Source organism: Nerophis ophidion, linkage group LG07, assembly GCF_033978795.1.
Source record: "Nerophis ophidion isolate RoL-2023_Sa linkage group LG07, RoL_Noph_v1.0, whole genome shotgun sequence".
In the NCBI taxonomy this organism is placed as follows: Eukaryota; Metazoa; Chordata; class Actinopteri; order Syngnathiformes; family Syngnathidae; genus Nerophis; species Nerophis ophidion.
The window spans coordinates 61,660,168-61,675,656 of NC_084617.1; the positions used below are offsets into that span (position 1 = coordinate 61,660,168).

The window sequence follows — 15,489 nt, forward strand, 5'->3', positions numbered from 1 at the left end:
CCCTGAGCCAGCCCACTTTGGAGAAGTGGGTTGGATTGAGGTGTGATCTGGGGTGGAGGTCTAAAAGTAACCGGATTAGTTTATTCTGGGATGTTTGGAGTCTAGATTTGAGGGTTTTGGAGGTGCTGGGGTACCAGGAGGTGCAAGCGTAATCGAAGAGTGAGGTACAACACTTTATCTACTAGCCTATATAAATCAACCATTTATAAATACACGTCAGTAGGCTAAATGAACCTCTTCAACATAACATTTAACTATGTATAATGTAGCGGCTGGCTACGGGGTGTTAGCCAATGACTTTGGCTGGGGGGGCGGGACTTCCGGGACAGATAGGGAAGTGACGTTATCGACAGGAAGTGAAAGTTCGAGTTGTCCCGGGAAAAGCATTAGAGACATGAGAGCTGTTGTGTGGTTGTATTACATCTTGTGCAATAAAGACAAGACAAACGAAGAAGTTTTATGAGCCTACATTCCTGGGATTATTACAGTATATATTTCCGAAGTGGTTTAACCGCCACCCGCCCGAATCTATTTAAAATCTATTTTTTCGTCATGTCCCCCGCCCGACCCGCGGTTTATCCGCGGACTCCGCGGTTGTGACCGCAAACCGCGCATCTCTAGTGGACATGTTCCATAAATATTGGTGTTAAAGATTTCTTTTTTTGTGAAGAAATGTTTAGAATTAAGTTCATGAATCCAGATGGATCTCTATTACAATCCCCAAAGAGGGCACTTTAAGTTGATTATTACTTCTATGTGTAGAAATCTTTATTTATAATTAAATCACATGTTTATTTTTCTACAAGTTTTTAGTTATTTTTGTATCTTTTCTACCAAATAGTTCAAGAAAGACCACTACAGATGAGCAAAATGTTGCACTTTTATACAATTTAATAAATCAGAAACTAATGACATAGTGCTGTATTTTACTTCTTTATCTCTTTTTTTCAACCAAAAATGATTTGCTCTGATTAGGGGGTACTTGAATAAAAAAAAATGTTCACATCGGGTACATCACTGAAAAAAGGTTGAGAACCACTACACTTTGGACTGGACTCACACTATTATGCTAGATCCACTTGAAGGTTTCTCATTGTAGCCCACTTGGTTCAGTTTTTTCTTGTCCTGATGTGGGATTTGAGCCAAGGATGTCGTTGTGGCTTGTGCAGCCCTTTGAGATTGATTGACACGTTTGTTAGTAGATTGCACAGTACAGTACATATTCCATACAATTGACCACTGAATGGTAACACCCAAATAAGTTTTTCAACTTGTTTAAGTCGGGGTCCACGTTAATCAATTCATGGTACAAATATATACTATCAGCATAATACAGTCATCACACAAGTTAACCATCATCAGAGTATGTAAATTGAATTATTTACATTATTTACAATCCGGGGGGTGGGATGTGGAGGGGGTTTGAGGTGGGGGGGTGTTAGGTTTGGTTGATATCAGCACTTCAGTCATCACCAATAATATCTGAGAAACGGATATCGAACGAGTGTTGGTCTGACTTCGTAGGACAGACCTGGGCAAATCAAGGCCCGTTAAGCTTTTCAATCCGGCCCGCCCGACATTTACAAATACTTTTTTTCGATCATTAAGATGCAAAGTGTTGCTGCCATTTAGGCTGGGCGATATAAACGATATATCGCGGGTTTGCCTCTGTGCGACATAGAAAATGACTACAGTATATCGTGATATTCGAGTATACGTTCTCACGCAGTTGCTTTTAGCTGCGGGCATTACACTACAGGCGTTTCTCACTCCTTCTCGTCTCTCCTTCTCACAGAGACGTAAAACAAGCCCACCTTCTTACATACGTCACATACTGTCGCGCGTGTAGCGTCATACGCATACGCCGAGCAGAGAGGTAGCAGCATGGCTAACGTTAGCTGAGGCAGGTGGTGCAAGCGGAGCGGTGCGAGTGACATTACAAGAGAGAGAAGGTGCGAAACTGATCACAAATGGAGGAAGAACAATTAATGCCCCAAAAAAACAGCAGGGGGTCCATCATCTGGCGGTGGTTTGGCTTCAAGCGGGAATATATTCAGCAGGCAACAGCAATATGCAAAGTATGCAGCAGAAGTGTTGCTACAAAAGGTAGCAGCACTACTAATTTGTTATTTCATTTAAAAAGTCACCCGCAATAGAATGAAGAGTATTTAATAAATACAGTTTTGGTAAATTGACTTAGTTGTGATTTCCCTCTCTGCATGAAAGTTTGAAATGAGCATATATTAATGCAATATGAAGAAGAATGTTTTAATGTAGATAAATAAATCAATAACAGAAAACACTTTCCCTAATACGTTGAAAACTGCCACTATCATCCAATCCATAAAGCAGGAAATAAACAAGACAGCAACAACTACAGACCAATTAGCCTTCTACCCGTTATATCCAAAGCGATAGAAAAAGTGATCATTGAGCAATTCACAGATCATTTTGACTATGAAGATCTCCTACATCCCATGCAGTTTGGGTTTCAGGCAAATCACTCGACCGAAACTGCATGTTGCCTTCTATTTGAAGCAATCACACCAAACCTTGACAATGGAGGTGTAGTTGGAGCATTATTCTTAGACCTCCGCAAGGCATTCTATACAGTCAGTCAGCCCACGTTACTTACAAAATTAACAACTTTTAAACTGTCGACAGATACTCTGGCCTGGATTATGTCATATCTATCTGGTCGGATCCAATGTGTCCGTATTGATAACACAACATCCATTTTCACTGCAACTCATATCGGCCAGCCACAGGGCTCTAATATCGGCCCTCTTCTTTACTGCATGTACATAAATGACCTGCCATCTGTATGTGAGTATCCAAATGTATGCAGATCACACGGTTATTTATGCTTGGGGAAAAGACGCTGAAACGGTTGCCAGATAACTTACAGCAGCCATGGAGAAGGTGGCAAGATGGCTTACATTAAACATTAAGAAAACGGCAACAATGTATTTTGTAAACAAATATAAAATGTCATCCTTTCCAAATATAACGGTTAATAAGGAGATAATACAAAATGTTAGTGAATATCGTTACCTGGGTGTCATTTTAGACCCAACACTTGGCTTTAAAAAACATATCAGACAGATGTCCCAGAGTCTTAAATACAACATAAAAACGTTCAAATGTATCAGGAATTTGTTAACTCTGGAGGCAGCTCAAACTTATTTTAATGCAATGATTATGTCTCGTTTTTATTATTGTATAACATGTTGGTCGCAGGCAAACAAAATGACTGTGAGGCCATTGGAAATTTTGCACAAACAATCGCTCAAAATCCTTGACTGAAAACCACAGCATCACCATCAGTTAGTCTAGGGTTGGAGTTGCCTGCAGGTGTTCTTTTAGTGAGGTTTTGAAGGAGGATTGAGATGCAATTTATTTTACACCTGTTGGGAGTGCGTTCCATATTGATGTGGCATAGAAGGAGAATGAGTTAAGACCTTTGTTAGATCGGAATCTAGGTTTAACATTGTTTGTGGAGCTCCCTTTGTTGTTGTCGTTATGGCGGTCATTTACGTTATGGAAGTAGTTTGACAAGTACTTAGGTATCAGGGAGGTGAAAAACTCTTGTGTTAGGGCTATATAAATAAACTTTGATTGATTGATGTGACTCTTTCCATTTCAGGTCCTCCCCAATCCAAACCATGACAACAACGTGACCAATGGACCACAGCAAGTTCGGCGCTAGATCATGAATGACAAACTAGTCTTCTTGGGCCTGCTGTACTTTGTCCAGGGTATCCCCTACGGTCTGCAGTCCTCCCTGCTACCTGTCTACCTGCGTGGAGCTGGCCATTCCCTGACACGTATTGGCTTCACCAAGATCCTCTATTTCCCATGGGTCCTCAAGGTGCTTTGGGCTCCTTTGGTCGACAGGATTGGCACAAAGCGCCGCTGGCTGGTGGCGACAGTGTCTGGACTGGCACTGACATGCCTCTTCAGTTCTGCTCTTGCTCCAGAGATGCACATTTGGGGAGTAGCAGGGACCCTGCTTGCCATGAACACCCTGGCCTCCGTTCAAGACATTGCAGTGGATGGTGCAGCCGTGGGGCTGTTGAAAGGTCGCGGGGAGCTGGGATTGGGTAACACAGCCCAAGTTGTGGGCTACAAAGCTGGATCGTTGTTTGCCGGAGGCGGGCTGCTGGCTGTGATTGACGTGGCCGGGTGGAGTTGGATGTTTTTGCTGCTAACTTTCGTGTATGCAGGTGTGGCCCTGTTTGTTTGGGGAGCTCCTGTGTTGGATGAGGAAACTTTGAGGGGCCAGCAGGCGGATGGTGGCAAAAGAGGAGGACAGGTAGTTGATGCTATGAGGCCATGGAGTGTGTGGAGGAAGATGCTGGCAGTCCCCGGCACTACTTGGACGGTCCTCTACGTGCTCACATACAAACTGGGTGAGTCTGATTGATAAAAAAGTATGTATAAATAAAAATGAATATTACAACAATACCAAGATGTGATGCAATCACTTGGTACAGCATTAGGTAAACCTGCTCAATCCAAGCAAATTCAACCTGTACCACATAGTGATGTGCGATACCACTGATTTGTTTTTCGTAAAATTCAGGCTGTTATTGATGATACCGATCTAATGCTTTGTGCAAATATACCTAATATGTCTGGTGCAATTTAATGAGTAGTGTATTCTAAATGGGCTTCACGGTGGCAGAGGGGTTAGTGCGTCTGCCTCACAATACGAAGTTCCTGCAGTCCTGGGTTCAAATCCAGGCTCGGGATCTTTCTGTGTGGAGTTTGCATGTTCTCCCCGTGAATGCATGGGTTCCCTCCGGGTACTCCGGCTTCCTCCCACTTCCAAAGACATGCACCTGGGGATAGGTTGATTGGCAACACTAAAATTGGCCCTAGTGTGTGAATGTGAGTGTGAAAGTTGTCTGTCTATCTGTGTTGGCCCTGCGATGAGGTGGCGACTTGTCCAGAGTGTACCCCGCCTTCTGCCCGATTGTAGCTGAGTTAGGCGCCAGCGCCCCCCGCGACCCCAAAAGGGAATAAGCGGTAGAAAATGGATGGATGGATGGATGGATGTATTCTAAATGTTGCCGGTAAAAATCACAGGGCGAAGAAAATGATGGCATTATTCTTCACTGAATATGTTGTCATATTTATATTCATCTCTGTATGTAGTGTCTCCAGGTAGCCTACAATAAAATAAGTTTAACAATATACTAAGTGTTAATTGATCAAATGGCACAATTGTTGTCCTTCCATGCAACTCATACTGACTTATGGTTTCTGTCTACGGCACTAAGCCTTCTGGATGATGTACAAACCCCGTTTCCATATGAGTTGGGAAATTGTGTTAGATGTAAATATAAACGGAATACAATGATTTGCAAATCATTTTCAACCCATATTCAGTTGAATATGCTACAAAGACAACATATTTGATGTTCAAACTGATAAAAAAAATTAGGGGGCAAATAATCATTAACTTTAGAATTTGATGCCAGGAACACAAAGAAGTTGGGAAAAGTGGCAATAAATACTGATAAAGTTGAGGAATGCTCATCAAACCCTTATATGGAAAATCCCACAGGTGTGCAGGGTAATTGGGTACAGTTGGGTGCACTGATTGGGTATAAAAGCAGCTTCCATGAAATGCTCAGTAATTCACAAACAAGGATGGGGCGAGCGTCACCAATTTGTAAGCAAATTGTCAAACAGTTTTAGAACAACATTTCTCAACGAGCTATTGCAAGAAATTTAGGGATTTTACCATCTACGGCCTGTTAAATCATCAAAAAGTTCAGAGAATCCCTGCACGTAAGCAATGATATTACGGACTTTTGATCCCTCAGGCGGTACTGCATCAAAAACCGACATCAGTGTGTAAAGGATATCACCACATGGGCTCAGGAACACTTCATAAAACCACTGTCAGTAACTACAGTTGGTCGCTGCATCTGTAAGTGCATCTCTACTATGCAAAGCCAAACCCATTTATCAACAATATCCTGAAACGCCGCCGGCTTGGCTGGGCCCTAGCTCACCTTGGATGGACTGTTGCAAAGGTGTTCGGTTGTCTGACGAGTCCACATTTCAAATTATATTTTGAAACAGAGGACGTGGTGTCCTCCAGAACAAAGAGGAAAATAACCATTCGAATTGTTATAGGCGCAAAGTTCAAAAGCCAGCATCTGTGATGGTATGGGGGTGTATTAGTGCCCAAGGCATGGGTAACTTACACATCTGTGAAGGCACCATTAATGCTGAAAGGTCCATACAAATTTTGGAGCAACATGTGTTGTCATCCAAGCAACGTTATCATGGACGGTCCTGCTTATTTCAGCAAGACAAGTGTTACAACAGCGTGGCTTCATAAAAAAAGAGTGCGGGTACTTTCCTGGCCCGCCTGCAGTCCAGACCTGTCTCCCATCGAAAATGTGTGGCACATTATGAAGCGTAAAATACGACAGCAGAGACCCCGGACTGTTGAACGACTGAAGCTCTACATAAAACAAGAATGTGAAAGAATTCCACTTTCAAAGCTTCAACAATTAGTTTCCTCAGTTCCCAAACGTTTATTGAGTATTGTTAAAAGAAAAGGTGATGTAACACAGTGGTGAACGTGTCCTTTCCAAACTACTTTGGCACGTGATGCAACCGTGAAATTCTAAGTTAATTACTATTTAAGGGACGGCGTGGCGCAGTGGGAGAGTGGCCGTGCGCAACCCGAGGGTGACTGGTTCAAATCCCACCTAGAACCAACCTCTTCACGTCCGTTGTGTCCTGAGCAAGACACTTCACCCTTGCTCCTGATGGGTGCTGGTTGGCGCCTTGCATGGCAGCTCCCTCCATCAGTGTGTGAATGTGTGTGTGAATGGGTAAATGTGGAAGTAGTGTCAAAGCGCTTTGAGTACCTTGAAGGTAGAAAAGCGCTATACAAGTACAACCCATTTATCATTTATCATTTATTTGCAAAAAAAAAAAAAAATTATGAGTTTGAACGTCAAGATATCTTGTCTTTGTAGTGCATTCAATTGAATATGGTTTGAAAAGGATTTGCAAATCATTGTATTCCGTTTATATTTACTAACACAATTTCCCAACTCATATGGAAACAGGGTTTGTAGTATGTAAAGATTCACTTCCTAGTTTTTTATGTACAGTATTTGTATATGTATTTATTCATGGTAAGGCAGTCGGGAAGTGAAATGGAAGAAGGATGGGCAATCCATTTATGATGAAGTAGCTTGGCCTTAAGTTTCCCATGTATATTGTCGAAGACACTTTTACTTACCTCACTCTCGCGGCTTTTGTCTGCTCCAACATCTCACCCTCTTCTTTGTGCTCTGTTCTATAAGCAGTAGTTTATCCTCAGTATATTTAGCTTAACAATTACAGTATATGGTTGTGATTTTTTAATAAGTAGATGGTAAATTAATGGTACAACAATAAAATATGCTTAAATGAATTTAATTTTAACAGCAAAACAGGTGAAACAAAACAAATCTTCTTTTTTGTAACTGAAATATTGCTGGGTTCCATTTTGAGGAACTCTTGTACCTTGTCCATATTGAATGCTCTCTTATAGTTTCTGTTTGCATGCAGGACTCAAACTCACCGCTAGATGTCTCTGTATGTCTATGAAAACTGGTTTTAGTCTAGTTACTGTACTGTCCAACTTCCAAGTTTGGTCAGTAATGGCTCTAGAGAAACCGGCAGACTTGTCATGGGTTTATAATGGGATATATTTCCATTAAGTTCGAAAGAATGTTTTTAAAGGTAAAGCAATACTATCAATGAAACCATACTTAATTGAATGCATGTAAGATCCTTAGAGAAACAAAGATAACAAGTTGAAAATCCTTTCAGTGAGTGTGTGTCGGAGAGAGAGTTTATATGTCTCTGACTTTGGTAGCATAGAGGGGATTATATAAGGATTAAGTGTCTTTGTGTCTGTAGCGTTCACAAACTGAAATGGAAGACAGCACATTATTCTGATGTGTGTCTGCATGTGGGTGTCGGAAATGTAATTGTGCACATTTGCATAGCATTCACTTATGTATGTGCGAGAATGCATAGAGCTTTTGTTTTTAAGTTGTGTGTGTGTCTGTGTTTGAGAGTGTTTTGGGTTGTTCTGTAATCGGATGAGCCCCAACAGACGACACTGCTAGACAAAATATGAAGGCTGGCTGGAGCCCCTAATCTGTCTAGGGAGCAACCCCCCACCCTACAGAACTCTCTCTGTCACACGAGCCCGCGGGAGCGCTCAACCAGTCATAATTTAGGTGTTTTAAGCATTTGTACCTTGCGTAGTTGGGTTATTGACAGCCGTGCCACTTCTTGAATTTACTGTAATGCAACCCTAAATATTTATGAACTTTGTATGGAGAATGGATTTTGAAACATTTCAGGCCCCAACATGCAGGTGTAATTTCCAGAGACCGTTTTGTTTTTGTTGCAGCAAAGTAGGTGTTTGTATAAGAGCGGTGATCTGCCAGTCTGGACCCCCCCCAAACACCCCATTGTCTTTGTCGAGACACAAAAACACCCCATCTTCTCAGCTCGCCCTAATGATCTCTTGAGGTTGACCATGTTGGATGCAGCTTTGCTGTGAGCTTTAACCCCCATGTCACCAGTGACCACGGGCATGATGGGAACGTGTGGTACCTAGAAGTTGCACATACAAGGGAAGCACTGCGTGTTTATTGAACTTCATTTTTAACTTGACATCTTATTGCTTGGTGTTGCCAAATTTTGATTTATTCTGCGTAACTCTGTCACTTACAACAAGTGACTTTACGCACTTCTCTTAGGATCCGCTCCTAAAAATGTCGTAAATCAGGAATAACATATATGTCTTTACATTCAACACTTGAAATATTTTAACAACTTTAAAGGCCTACTGAAACCCACTACTACCGACCACGCAGTCTGATAGTTTATATATCAATGATGAAATATTAACATTGCAACACATGCCAATACGGCCTTTTTAGTTTACTAAATTGCAATTTTAAATTTCCCGCGAAGTGTCGTTTTGAAAACGTCGCGGTAAGATGACGCGTGTGTTTGACGTCTCGGGTTGTAGCAGACATTATTTTCCAGCCCGATCCAAGCTATAAGTAGTCTGCTTTAATCGCATAATTACACAGTATTCTGGACATCTGTGTTGCTGAATCTTTTGCAATTTGTTCAATTAATAATGGAGAAGTCAAAGAAGAAAGATGGAGTTGGGAAGCTTTAGCCTTTAACCACACAAACAAACGGTGATTCCTTATTTAAAATTCTCGGAGGTGAAGCTTTTCTATGGATCAGAGCGGTCAAGACATGGAACCCGACTACATGTCAACCGGCAGTTTTCGGTGAAAAAATTGTGGTAATAAGTCGGCTCTTACCGGAGACATCAGCGGAGCTTCCGTCCTGCTGCAGCTACGTGACTTCCCTCAGAGACTCTGGCGGGCGTGGCCACACCCATCCGACTTTCAGGTACTATTTAATCTCACTAAAACACTAGCAACACAATAGGCAGATCAGGGATTTTCCAGAATTATCGTAGTAAATGTGTCTAATAATATCTGAATCGCTCCCACTGCAATCGCCTTTTTTTTTTCAATTTTTAACTTTTTTTTTACTTTTTTTTTTTTTTCTAGTCCTTCACTCTAAATTTCCTTATCCACGAATCTTTCATCCTCGCTCAAATTAATGGGGAAATTGTCGCATTCTCGGTCCGAATAGCTCTAGCTGCTGCTGGCTATGATTGTAAACAATGTGAGGATGTGAGGAGCCCTACAACCCGTGACGTCACGCGCACATTGTCTGCTACTTCCGGTAAAAGGCAAGGCTTTTTTATTAGCGACCAAAAGTTGCGAACTTTATCGTCGATGTTCTCGACTATATCCTTTCAGGAAAAATAAGGCAATATCACGAAATGATCAAGTATGACACATAGAATGGACCTGCTATCCCCGTTTAAATAAGAAAATCTCATTTCAGTAGGCCTTTAAATCTATGTTTTGATACAAGGTTTTAATTGTTTTTATGTTTTATGGTCTTTTTGTCAAATATGTCAACTGGCAAAATATACAATATTTCAACAACAACAAAAAGTTGCAGTGTGGAATATTTGAGGTAGGATAATTACAGAATAGGTCAATAATTTATGGCAAACCGTTGATTTTGATACAGTAGACACGTAGATAAAAATATTATTTTTACAGTACCTAATGAAGTAGAATGAGAGAGAAAACAGAAACTACTCCATTAAGTTTAAGTTCACACAAGTGTTTTATATATATATATATATATATATATATATATATATATATATATATATATATATATATATATATATATATATATATATATATATATATATAAATCAATCAATCAATCAATCAATGTTTATTTATATAGCCCCAAATCACAAATGTCTCAAAGGACTGCACAAACCATTACGACTACGACATCCTCGGAAGAACCCACAAAAGGGCAAGGAAAATTCACACCCAGTGGGACGCCAGTGACAATGCTGACTATGAGAAACTTTGGAGAGGACCTCAGATGTGGGCAACCCCGCCCCCTCTAGGGGACCGAAAGCAATGGATGTCGAGCGGGTCTAACATGATACTGTGAAAGTTCAATCCATAGTGGCTCCAACACAGCCGCGAGAGTTCAGTTCAAGCGGATCCAAGACAGCAGCGAGAGTCCCGTCCACAGGATACCATCCCAAGCGGAGTCGGATCAGCAGCGTAGAGATGTCCCCAACCGATACACAGGCGAGCGGTCCATCCGGGGTCCCGACGAGCGGTCCATCCTGGGTCTCGACTCTGGACAGCCAGTACTTCATCCATGGTCATCGGACCGGACCCCCTCCACAAGGGAGGGGGGGGACATAGGAGAAAAAAGAAAAGAAGCGGCAGATCAACTGGTCTAAAAAGGAGGTCTAGTTAAAGGCTAGAGTATACAGATGAGTTTTAAGGTGAGACTTAAATGCTTCTACTGAGGTAGCATCTCGAACTATTACCGAGAGGGCATTCCAGAGTACTGGAGCCCGAATAGAAAACGCTCTATAGCCCGCAGACTTTTTTTGGGCTCTAGGAATCACTAATAAGCCGGAATCTTTTGAACGCAGATTTCTTGCCGGGACATATGGTACAATACAATCGGCAAGATAGGATGGAACTAGACGGTCTAGTTTTTTATACGTAAGTAGTAAAACCTTAAAGTCACATCTTAAGTGCACAGGAAGCCAGTGCAGGTGAGCCAGTATAGGCGTAATGGGATCAAACTTTCTTGTTCTTGTCAAAAGTCTAGCAGCCGCATTTTTTACCAACTGTAATCTTTTAATGCTAGACATGGGGAGACCCGAAAATAATACGTTACAGTAATCAAGGCGAGACGTAACAAACGCATGGATAATGATCTCAGCGTCTCTAGTGGACAAAATGGAGCGAATTTTAGCGATATTACGGAGATGAAAGAAGGCCGTTTTAGTAACGCTTTTAATGTGTGACTCAAAGGAGAGAGTTGGGTCGAAGATAATACCCAGATTTTTTATGGGTATCTGCCTTGTTATACATAACTGCCCAAGATCATTTTAATTGTATTTCAGTGGTTTAATGTCAGTTTAACTCATTCTCAAGCTCTGAGAATTGTGTTGTTAGTTATTTTGGCGCCATTTGGTGACTAAGGGGCACAATTACGCCAAAACCTTATTTTCTTATTTTTCTTTTGACAAGAATGAGATTGATTCAGTTTTCATTGAAAAAGCGTAATAATATGCAAGCATAACAGTTTGTTAAAAAAAAGAAGAAAGCTGCTAATGGGAGACAATGGTGCCGAAAGATTTCTAAAAAGAAAGGGTTGATAGTTTCTGTATCGTCTTCTAACAATGTCACATTTAAAAATGTTCACATCGCTATCCTTCAGACTGATCATATTTACCTTAAGACTGATCATATCACTTAAGAAATACATATGATGCCTGTTTTGGGCCCAAGGGGTGCACAACGGTTAAACTAAATACTGTAGGTTTGTTTAGCATCCTTATATCCCCTACATGTGACATTAAGAGGCTGTTTCTTTGAAAAATTGTTAATGTGGATAATAAAGGTAGATGAAGAGTTAATTGCTGGTTAAAAAAATCCATTCAGAATTAGGATATAATGCCACATTTTAGCAGCTAGCACGGAATAAATGTGCCACTCTCAAATTACATTCATCACATTTTCATTTGCAGCTAATAGTCAAAATATACTGAATTATACTATTGACAATTATATTACATTACTGTCTGATTGCTGATAATTATTCATGCACTGCACTTTTGAAAAATTATTTTGGCCATCATTCACAATCCTTAGGTGAGACAAGAACACACATCCTTCTCTCTTGTGTGTTCTAAATAGTAAAAAACTGCTAGTAAATGGTGGCTAAAGGAGTCGTGGGGAGTCATCTATTCCGCCTATAAACCCCCCACTTCCACCGTAAAACTTCCAAATTATTCCCAAAGCTATAGCGACATTGTTATTGTGGAAGCAAAAAAGGACAAATTACTTTTCTTGTATAGTGACAGTGCTTTACCACTCATTCACAAATCAATGCGATATGACATCAGACTGTACAGACTGAAAAACAAAAATCATAAGAATTACTACTAAAAGAAAAACATTATCTGTAAAATATTAGCCCATGTTTCATGTTTTGTTTGTACACATCTACCTCGACTGTGTATACAACTGTTATATCAAGCACTTCTGTGTGGGCTCCATATTTCAGAATTAATATCATGTTGACTTACTTGAATGACTTTTGTTCGTCTTTCTAGTTGATTTTGGTTAGATGGAAAACATTTTTACCACTGGGTTTGTTAGCACAAACACTTTATTGTTCTTTGTGATGCAGTCTCTTAAGCAGTGTCCTTCTCGGCAGGTACACAAAGCCTTTCCATCAATGTAGCGCTGTGTGCAGCAGGCGCACTCAATTTCTCCTCGGCATAGCTTGGCAAGCTCTACATTTCGCCACAAAGTCATGCCAGTCCTGACTCTCCCGGTCCCTGTCTACTACAACTTTTCCCCCCTCTTTTATTGCCCACTCAGCTGCTATAAGCAATAGCCTATTCTCCATATATTCAGGCTTCAAAAATTTCTGTGTCCTCATTCGTCCCGAAGTAGTCATTGTTGTCGCTTACAAAGTCTGCCATGATTAGCAGTAGCAAACACAGAACACTTAGATGTTATTGTTAGAGCGTTCTTTGCCATGTTCCCTGTGAAATAAATGTGCCCAGAAAAGAAGTTTTGGTATTGCTTAAATTGACCAAAATTCTGTAAATATTACATGTTATTAGGCCCGGGGTCATTTCTAATTTGTTGATAAGTTCAAGTTTTTTTTTTTTTGCAGACCACCAGACAAAAAAATTATATATATATGTGTATGTATATATATATATATATATATATATATAGACAAACAATTTTAATATATATATATATATTTATTTTTTTGTCTTTAAATTATATATATGTATATATATATATATATATATATATATATATATATATATATATATATATATATATATATATATATATATAAAATTATTTTTTCTCTTGCTCCAGCATACTTTTTGCCCCTGCCTCCTTACTTCCTGAGCAGAGATTAAAAACATGGCTAATTCAAAACGTTATAAAAAGAGCAAAACCTATATTTCAAAGAAAATAAAAGTGTTTTCAGTACTTTGGTTTTTCGGCAACAGGCATGGAACAAATAACTGCATGGTGCAAAGTTTATTCAAAAAAGTGGCAGCAAAGTAAACTTTTTCCAGTACCTAAGTCCGGAGCTTCCTGTCGCGTGCGGAAAATGCAACTCTACCAGCCGAACAAGACCGTAATAACAAACAAACTCCAGTTAAAATGCATCTTACTGTGGTGGAATCATTTAAACCAGGTATTTATGATGAGAAACAAGCACAGTGGAAAACAATTACTAAAGCAGTCGCTCTGCACATTGCCAAGATCTGTGAATGAAGGCTGCGTTTATCCATTTACTAAAACTGTTTTTTAGTCTTTTCAATGTTTTACTTATTTATTTATTTGCGTATGATGTATAATTCTACATTAGTATTTTATTCAAGACTAAAGTTTTAAGTTTTAACATTATTAATCTCAATGTTGAAGATTATTATTTATGTGCAATGCAAAATTTTGTTAACAGAAGTATTTTATTCAATACAGAAGAATTGCTTCACCGAGGAAGCGCTTATTTTAGTTCTTCAAAAATTATTCCATAAAAAGTACAAATTTATGTGTAGTCTAAAAACAAACAAAAAAATACAATTAAAATTTGCTTGGAGTAAGATGCAGTGTAAGTAGTGTCATACAACTACCTGTTTTTGATCAATTAAAAGAAAAACAAATTGTTTTGAATTATCCCTGTCATTTGTATTCAATGGTTTCTTTAAAAAGTAGGGAGAAATATCGGAAAATCTAAGTTTTTGTGAAAAAATATAATATTTAACTTTTAGGCCATTTTGCCTAGGCCTACTTATTACTGATGTGCCTATTACTACATTGCATACATACTTACAACATGTATATGAAACCATAATGGAGCTTTTGGATGTTTTAGTTTTTTTTTTTTGGTAAAATAGATCAAACTTTACATTGTCAGCAACCTCTTGCTCAACATTTTCACTATTTAGAATGCTCGGAAAAGAGAAAGACATTTCTGCTAAAAGGGATCGTGAATGATGGACTAAATTTTAAAAAAGTACAGCTCCCCTTTAAAGGGGAAGTGCCTTTTTTGGGGGAATTTTGCCAATCGTTTACAATCAATGTTATTATAAATGTGCCCGTGACCACATTACATATATACTTACATCTTGTATATAAAACATCAATAGGTGTTTGAATTTTTTTTTAAAGAGCTTTGTAGGTGGAATTGGGGAGTTACCATAGGCTCTATTGTAAGCAGACTTTTGATCGTTTTTATTTAATATTTAGAATGCAAAAAAATAAATAACATCCATCGTCATGTCTTTCATAATGATTGTGAACAATAGGCAACATTTTAAATAAAGTGCAGTTCCCCTTTAAGGAAAGTATGTTGTACATAGTTTAATGTTCTTCAATTGAGTGAATTAAATAAAAAATACATTTAAGTAATATTTTTTAACTAATTTCAACAACTCAAATTCACAATTAGTATGAGGAGAATTGCATCAAATAATAGTCCATACTCCTGTTTTTAGTGGAGGATGGTAGTGGGGGAGGAGAGAAACTTATAGAGACAGGAGGATATTTTCCAGAGGGGAAAAGGACTTGCAGCGATGGAGGCTGATGGAGGGGATGAATTAATGAACAAGCACCACATGGTGCCCTGAGAGAGACAGAGCAACATGAGCATAGAGATAAACACATTTAACCATGTAGAATCATACTGTGCTGGTGCATGTCATTCTTACATCATTGACCACATACGTAAAAAATAAAGTGTGTCTTAAATATGTTG

The 15,489-nt window shown here is 39.4% G+C and overlaps 1 protein-coding gene across 2 annotated transcripts in view; it reads left to right on the forward strand.

Moving 5' to 3' along the window:
- mfsd3 (major facilitator superfamily domain containing 3) overlaps positions 1-15,489 on the forward strand; it is a 64,521-nt gene that overhangs the window by 1,940 nt on the left and 47,092 nt on the right. For both annotated transcript variants that reach the window (XM_061906787.1, XM_061906786.1), the window contains exon 2: positions 3,647-4,412. In XM_061906787.1, coding sequence (XP_061762771.1) covers positions 3,713-4,412 — 700 coding nt within the window. In that variant the 5' untranslated portion in view covers positions 3,647-3,712. The remainder of the gene's footprint in view (positions 1-3,646; positions 4,413-15,489) is intronic.